The sequence below is a fragment of the Vanessa atalanta genome, chromosome 21 (genome assembly GCF_905147765.1).
Source record: "Vanessa atalanta chromosome 21, ilVanAtal1.2, whole genome shotgun sequence".
Taxonomy (NCBI): Eukaryota; Metazoa; Arthropoda; class Insecta; order Lepidoptera; family Nymphalidae; genus Vanessa; species Vanessa atalanta.
This window is the reverse complement of record NC_061891.1, coordinates 5,831,221-5,839,559: the sequence shown is the minus strand read 5'-3', so window position 1 is coordinate 5,839,559 and position 8,339 is coordinate 5,831,221. Positions and strand designations below refer to the sequence as shown.

At 35.9% G+C, this 8,339-nt stretch overlaps 1 protein-coding gene across 1 annotated transcript; it reads left to right on the top strand.

Moving 5' to 3' along the window:
- The first annotated feature begins 1,836 nt into the window (after positions 1-1,836).
- On the top strand, positions 1,837-7,077 carry LOC125072211. Its single transcript, XM_047682737.1, has 4 exons — positions 1,837-1,911; positions 2,014-2,400; positions 2,494-2,548; positions 2,978-7,077. Exons 1-4 carry the CDS (start codon positions 1,837-1,839, stop codon positions 7,075-7,077), a joined length of 4,617 nt encoding a protein of 1,538 aa, XP_047538693.1.
- Positions 7,078-8,339: the final 1,262 nt, after the last annotated feature.

Genomic DNA, 8,339 nt, shown 5'->3' with positions numbered 1-8,339 from the left:
ATGATAAAATATAATTTAATTAATTGATACGAAGCATAGTTAATTTTACACAAAATAAAAGCGTGATTCACACTCACAGATTCTACTACATATCGTGTAAATATTTCAAAGATTTTTTTAATAGGTACTTACTGTTTACCAGAGTAATAATAATAATGGTATAGTAATTGTCATAATTTACAATAAATATCAGAATATTCCTTGTATATTCAAGTATTTTTTTTTGTTTAAATAAAATCTATCCCAATAATTAATAAAGCTATTTCAGTTGTAATATAAATACAGTACAGTATTGTTGTTAAGTGACATATTTTTTTTTTTCATGTTATAGGTGGCTAACGAGCAGGAGGCTCACCTGATGGAAAGTGACTACCACCGCCCATGGACATCTGCAACACCAGGGGGCTGGCAGGTGCGTTGCCGGCCTTTTAATGCCCAATAAACATTACATAAAGATAATTTGAAGATTCACGTTAAACAGATTTCTTAAAATAAATACAGTCTATAATAATACATGTTCGTGTATAATTATTTTACTGAGATTACTCACTTTAGTGTTAATATAACGTTAATTTATAATTAGGCTTAGGTTTTAAAGAATATAGATTTGGTTAAAGGTTTTTTGTTATTGTTACATTTCTATCTATCCATAGACGTGTTGTTCGTGGCTAGTTCATCCTTTTTGGTCGTTTGAAGAACTCTTCGATTGATGTCGAAGAGACCGTCGGTGTTGATCCTGTTGTTAGTCGTGTCTTACCAGTAGTGCGCGAGACCCATTGTGTTGACTTAAGGTTATGAACAGTCACCGGAAAGGTGATTATGGGTATGGAGTATTTCTCATTCGAGTTCCTTCCGTCGAGATATTTCTGTTACATTCGTTTGGAGAGTTGTTCGGAGTATTAGTTTGACAGTTGTCGCCAAAAACTTTCCAAAAGATTGGGTTCTGATGAGAGGTGAATGATTGACGTTTATGTTTGAGACCAAGTGTTAAGGATCAGCGCGGGACGGGGGAGATGAGCGCCCCACCGCGGTCGACAGACGAGCTAGCTCATTAGCATTACCGGAGTCACCGTGTGTAGTATACATATGTACATCATTTTTGTAAACTCACAGTTGTGCCAATAAACAGTTATACAGTCCATTGTTGTTTATCATTTGGCCCAAGCAGAAACATATTTTTGGTCCAAAACGAGCCGGATGGGATCTGGAACGAGCCAACTTTGAGTTCTGGACACTGGGTGCGTTCTGGATGGCAGCAAGCATTGACCAGTACGGCGAGCAGCCCAGCAGGAGCGAGAATCTGTGAGGACGTTCCAACTTTTGTATTCCTTTAATCCCTAACATTCCTAGATTTTATCCATTATCCAAGTTTGCATTATAAATCAAACATTAGTAATTTCAATAGTTAAAATTAAGTCATTTCATTTATTAATATTCAGTCAGAAACTCGCATAGATCGATTTAAATTAACTAAATATAATTTACTACTTATAAAAAAAATATTTTATACACAACGTAATATTATTTACTTATTTAATCTTCCCATATTGATGCGTATTAAGTGCAGTTGAGACGATCCAAGCGATAAGGATCTTTTGTTCTATCGCCACCGAGCGGCGTTGTTTTTCTATATGAAGTTCATTAGAGTAATATTGTAAACAACTAGTGTTTATTGTCATACATTTAAAGTCCATTTTAGATAGTCATTTTCTCTTCATAACTTACATTACTTATTTATTCTTTGTAGAAGTACAAGATCGTAATTGTTGTAACTGATTAATTCAAAACTTATAGTTAAAATAAATTTAACAACCGCCTGCCATAATAGCCTTCATAATGTCCGAAAATATTAAAGATCTTATAAAGAAACGCGGCTCAGTTAAAGGCCGGCTAACAATGTTTATTAATTACGTAAATTCTTTGCCAGAATTATTATCAGCCGTGCAAGTTACTGAGCTAGAACTTAGAATAAAAAAAACGGAACAGCTTTTAAATCAATTTGATTTAATCCAGAGTAATATTGAATATTTAATTGACACCGATGATGATGTTCAACAGTTCAGTGAGAGGCAGGAAATTGAAGATCAGTTTTACATGATATTAGCCAAAGCAAAGCAAATACGTAATCGCAGCGCACGTAATCTAAATGCCGGGGATGATGATAACGATGATATTCGTTCGTGTATTTCAGGCAGTTCGCGATCTTCAGAAATGGTGAAACTGACGAAGACAAATAATGTTAAATTGCCAACGATCCAGCTTCCTAAATTCGGCGGTCGGTACGAGGACTGGCTTGAGTTTCGGGATACATTCGTTTCCCTAATACACGAGAACCAAGGAATAGTTGACATACAAAAGTTTCACTATTTGAGGGCTTCCCTGGAGGGAGGCGCTGCGCAGGTAATAAGATCGATTGGGTTTTCATCCTGTAATTACAAAATAGCGTGGGATTTGTTGTGCGATCGTTATAATAATGAAAGGTTACTAATTCAGAACCACGTACAATCTATGTTTGTTATTGAACCCTTGAAGCGTGAATCAGCGTTAGGTATACGCTCAATTATTGATATATTTTCAAAAAATCTAAGATCCTTACATACATTAGGTGAAAGTACAATGCATTGGGATACATTAATTATTTATTTAATGAATTCCAAATTAGATCCTAAAACGTCTCGAGATTGGGAAGAGCGTAAATCTACTTTAAATAAAATAACATTAAATGATTTTATGAGTTTTTTAAAAAATAAAGCTGACCTTCTTGAAACAATACATATAAACAACAACATAAACAAATACAAAAATAGGAATGATCAAATTAAGGGATTATTAAACACAAATATATACATACCAAAATGTCCTCTATGTAAAAACACACATAAGATATACAACTGTGAGACTTTTTTAAATCAATCTATCAGTGATAGGATCGAATCTGCCCGTAAGCTTAAGTTATGTAATAATTGTTTACGGCCAGGTCATCGTGTTCATAAATGCAAATCGGGCTCTTGTACTAAATGCTCACTAAAACACAATACACTATTACACAAAGAAATAGGTTCCTCACAACATGTTGAGCCGCCAGTCGACAAAGCCACCGCGCTCTCAGTCCAAATGACAGAGCCAGTATTGCTTTCGACTGCAGTTGTTTACATTCTAGGTAGCGATAATCAACGTCACGAAGCAAGAGCTGTTCTCGACTCAGGGAGCCAAGCATCCTTCATGACTCAAAGATTACTACATAAGTTGAACCTACATTGTCAAAAAACACAAATATCAGTAACAGGAATAAATAGTACCATTACGCAAGTAAATAAGCGATGCGACACAATCATATTTTCAAAGGTTTCGTCATTTCAAAGTAACATATCATTATTTGTTTTACCAAATATTACCAATTTATGTAACAACAGAGTAATCATTAAGGATTTACGCATTTCATCACAATACACATTGGCTGATCCACATTATTATAATCCTATTGACATAGATCTATTATTGGGAGCAGACATATTCTGGAATTTAATATTGTCAAATCAAATTCGTTTAGGTAAGAACTGTCCCGTATTGCAAGAAACCCAATTAGGTTACATCATTTCTGGTCCCACTAGTGGACTTAAACATAATATTTACAAAGAAAATACTGGTCTAATTACATGTAACTTTATAAAAAATGATTGTACAGATATTCAAGAACAATTAGCAAAATTTTGGTCACTTGAGGAAACACCCTATGCTTTTAAGCCTGCATATTCAATGGAAGAGAAGTTATGTGAAAAACATTTCGTAGACAACTTCACAAGAATGCCTGATGGTAGATTTTCGGTAGCTATTCCACTTAAAAAACCAGAAACTCTATTAGGAGATTCATATACTCGAGCCTTACATTGTTTTTTATCATTAGAACGTAGATTACAGAAACAACCAAAATTAAAAGAATTATATATAGATTTCATGACTGAGTACGAGCAATTAGGTCATATGTCAGTTGTTCCAAATTACCCTGTTTTAGATACAAATAATTTATATTTTCTACCACACCACGGAGTGTTACGCGAAAACAGCGCGACAACAAAATTGAGAGCTGTATTCAATGCAAGTGCGCCATCAACAACAGGTGTATCGTTGAATGATCTTCAGATGGTTGGTCCCACTATACAAAACGATTTATTCTCTATTCTTATTAGGTTTCGGCATTACTCTTACGTCATGACTGCGGACATTGAAAAAATGTACCGTCAAGTACTAATTCATCAAAATCAGAGACATTTACAAAATATAATTTGGAGAGATGACCCTAGTAAAGAACTTAGCATATTTCAACTCAATACCGTTACTTATGGGACTGCATCTGCGCCATTTCTTGCCGTTAGATGCTTAAAACAACTTGCACTTGAATGTGAGGATAATCTTATTTCCGAGATAATTAATAATGACTTTTATGTAGATGACCTAGTTACAGGTACCCAGTCAATAGATAATTTAATTAAGATCAGGGATAGCATATGTGAAGTTTTATCAAAAGGTTATTTCAATTTACGCAAAATTAAATCAAATATACCAGATCTACGCGATATAAGCTCAAATTCAAATACGCATGTTAATTTAGGCCGACAAAATTCTAATAATACGCTAGGGCTAGGTTGGATATCATCCTCAGATAAATTGTGTTTTTCTCATAATATTTTATCAGGAAGTCAGGTCACGAAGCGATCAGTTTTGTCCACAATTGGACAAATATTTGATCCTCTCGGACTTCTTACAGTTTTTGTCATCAAGGCTAAAATACTTCTCCAAAATCTTTGGCTTTTGAAGATATCTTGGGATGAGCCTTTGCCGTTAGATGTTGCACAAAAATGGAATAAATTTAAATCAGATCTCCATTTCTTAAACGACTTACATTTACCTCGTTGCGTTGTTTGTCCTGATTTGGCGCTTATTGAATTACATACATTTTGTGATGCATCGCAGGAAGCTTACGGAGCATGTACATTCGTAAGAAGTATTTCAGTCGATGGCAAGATCATGACACGGTTACTATGCGCAAAAAGTAAAGTCGCACCGTTAAAACCAACTACAATTCCTCGCCTGGAATTATGTGGCGCGATTGTAGCAGCACGTTTAACACAAAAAGTATTAGAAGCATTTAGGTTACCTGTGCAAAGACGCATTCTTTGGAGTGATTCATCTGTCGTTCTAGGTTGGCTGAAAACACCTCCATCTAAATTAAAGTTATTTGTTAAGAATCGTGTTGCTGAAATACAAGAACTTACTTACACTTTTGAATGGCGTTATGTTCCAACTTATGACAACCCTGCTGACCTGCTAACAAGGGGTATAAACTTGGCATCAATAAATACCTTGGATTTGTGGTGGTCAGGTCCAACATTTTTGCACGAGTTGGAATGTAAATGGCCTAAAAATAACATAAATTACAAAGATGACTTACCTGAAATTGTAGCTCATGTTGCATCAACAATTGCAATCAAGAATAATCAGCTTATTGATTTTCACAGATTTTCAACATTAACTAAAATTAAACGTACAATGGCTTTTGCATTAAGATTTGTTTACAATTGTAAAATTCATGATTTCAACCAGAAATTATCTGGACCATTGAATACACAAGAATTAGATAACGCATTTAATTTACTATTAAAACAATCACAAATTGAATCGTTTCCCGAATACAAACTTTTGTACAATAAACAAGCTTTACCTAATAAAAATAATCTTATTTCCCTGTCACCGTTTCTTGATGAAACAGGTCTACTAAGGGTAGGTGGCAGATTAAAAAATTCAAAATTTGACTATAATAAAAGACATCCAGTATTAATTTCATGCAAACATCCTTTGACAAAACTAATTTTTACTTTTGAACATTTAAGATTGTTTCACGCAGCACCACAACTTCTTTTATCATCTTTAAGGCAACAATTTTGGCCTATAGGTGGTCGCAATATGGCTAAACAGATCGCACACAAATGCTACAAGTGTTTCAGAATGAAAGCTCAAACGATTAACCCTATCATGGGTCAGTTGCCGGAGCAGCGACTCGACCCAGGTTACCCGTTTCAAACAACAGGCGTAGATTACTGCGGTCCTTTACAAGCTGCCGATAGGAAAGGACGTGGATCTAAAACTATCAAGGTGTATATTGCTGTCTTTGTCTGTTTCACTACAAAGGCATTACATTTAGAATTGGTTACCGATTTAACAAAGGAAACGTATATTGCTGCGTTACGTAGGTTCATTGCTCGGCGATCCAAGCCCTCCATTATATTTTCTGATAATGGTACACAATTTGTTGGGGCTAAAAATGAAATTCAGAATTTCTTAAAACAAGAATCTCTAAATTTAGTTCAGTATATGGCAAACGAAGGCATAGACTTTAAGTTCATACCCGCCTATACTCCTCATTTTGGAGGCATATGGGAGGCGGGCGTTAAATCTGTTAAATACCATCTATTGAGAGTATTAGGAAACGCTCGTTTAACATTTGAAGAATTATATACAGTTTTAGTTCAAATAGAATCAATATTGAATTCTCGTCCTCTATCACCAATTTCCTCAGATCCTAACGACCTTACTCCTCTCACTCCTGGTCATTTTCTAGTTGGACGTCCTTTAACAGCGCTGCCTACATCTAGCCTAATCAACGTAAATCCCAATAGACTACAACGTTGGGAACTAGTAGAACAGCTACGTCAGAATTTTTGGATACGCTGGCAGAAGGAGTACGTGTCTGAACTTCAACAAAGGACCAAGTGGAAGACTTCTAAGGGCGATCTGAAGGAAGGGACAATGGTCGTGATCAAGGATGATGCACTGCCTCCGTTGAAGTGGAGCCTTGGACGAGTTCGTCGAGTGTTCCCAGGTCCTGACGGAGTTAATCGTGTTGCAGACATAGAAACCACTAAAGGCCTGACAAGACGAGCATTCAATAAAATTTGTCCACTACCAATCAATGAGGCTGTTGAAACCCAAGATTTCAACGTCGGGGGGCATGTTAAGGATCAGCGCGGGACGGGGGAGATGAGCGCCCCACCGCGGTCGACAGACGAGCTAGCTCATTAGCATTACCGGAGTCACCGTGTGTAGTATACATATGTACATCATTTTTGTAAACTCACAGTTGTGCCAATAAACAGTTATACAGTCCATTGTTGTTCATCATTTGGCCCAAGCAGAAACACCAAGTACTAGTGCACCAAGTGCTGTAATTTTGAAAATTTTCTTCATAAACGAGAGTAATGTTTCTCTGGTTTTGTTGTTTTCTAGCAGTCATGATAGTCTTCGTTATCTTGATGTTGAGTTTGGTTTGAAAATCCGTGCGATAAGATTTAAGTAGTATTAGTAAACCAACCGAGCCAGTATTAGTAAAGAGCCGAGATGGCCCAGTGGTTAGAACGCGTACATCTTAACCGATGATTTCGGGTTCAAACCCAGGCAAGCCCCATTGAATTTTCATGTTCTTAATTTGTGTTTATAATTCATCTCGTGCTCGGCGGTGAAGGAAAATATTGTGAGGAAACCTGTGTCTAATTTCAACAAAATTCAGCCACATGTGTATTTTACCAACCAGCATTGGAGCAGCGTTGTGGAATATGCTCCAAGCCTTCTCCTCAAAGGGAGAAGAGATAAGCGGCCTATTCGCTTGACCTAGAAAACGCGGCAAGAACTTTCTTACACAAACAAACAAACATGCGGCGAAGCACGTCATCATATTAAAAATGCCAAAAATCAAGGCGCAAATTTAAAACAAATCCTTATACAATACATCATACTTACAGATATTTATATAAATACTGACGTTACTAATGTAACGATTCACGGTATGACTATAAACAAAACAAAAATATTATTATTAACTAAGATAACATAGTGGCCAAACAGACAAGACGAAGATAACGATTTTTTAACGCAAAAATCTGACATCTGTCATATAAACATTCTATAGTGTTGAGATGTTTAAATATATAGCTATATCTCAAGTGAAACTAATTCAGATCACAAAGGGCCTAACTCCGTCTTTGAATCATCCTTGTCTATTCACTTCACTGACACGTGACGTAATCCGACAATATCATTATGTCTCTGAATCCTGAGCAATGATGTTATTCACGTTATAATACTCCAGTCACGTAAAGCCGCGTATCTATACAACATTAACGCTAAAAAAAGGTACAGCGCCTATAAAATACGCTTTTACGTTGTCTAAGTATTTACAATTTATTAAAATTCGTTTCAAAAAAGCAGTCGAAAGAACAGTCCATTTAACTATTTCAAAGGTCGATTAAAATTTTAGGGTTTCTGCAAACTCAAACTCAAACTCAAAT

Coding starts and splice junctions, on each gene's coding strand:
- LOC125072211 (XM_047682737.1), top strand. CDS start 1,837: ATGTCCGAAAATATTAAAGATCTTATAAAGAAACGCGGCTCAGTTAAA. Junction 1,912..2,013: donor TAACAATGTTTATTAATTAC/GTAAATTCTTTG, acceptor GATTTAATCCAG/AGTAATATTGAATATTTAAT. Junction 2,401..2,493: donor TGGAGGGAGGCGCTGCGCAG/GTAATAAGATCG, acceptor TTACTAATTCAG/AACCACGTACAATCTATGTT.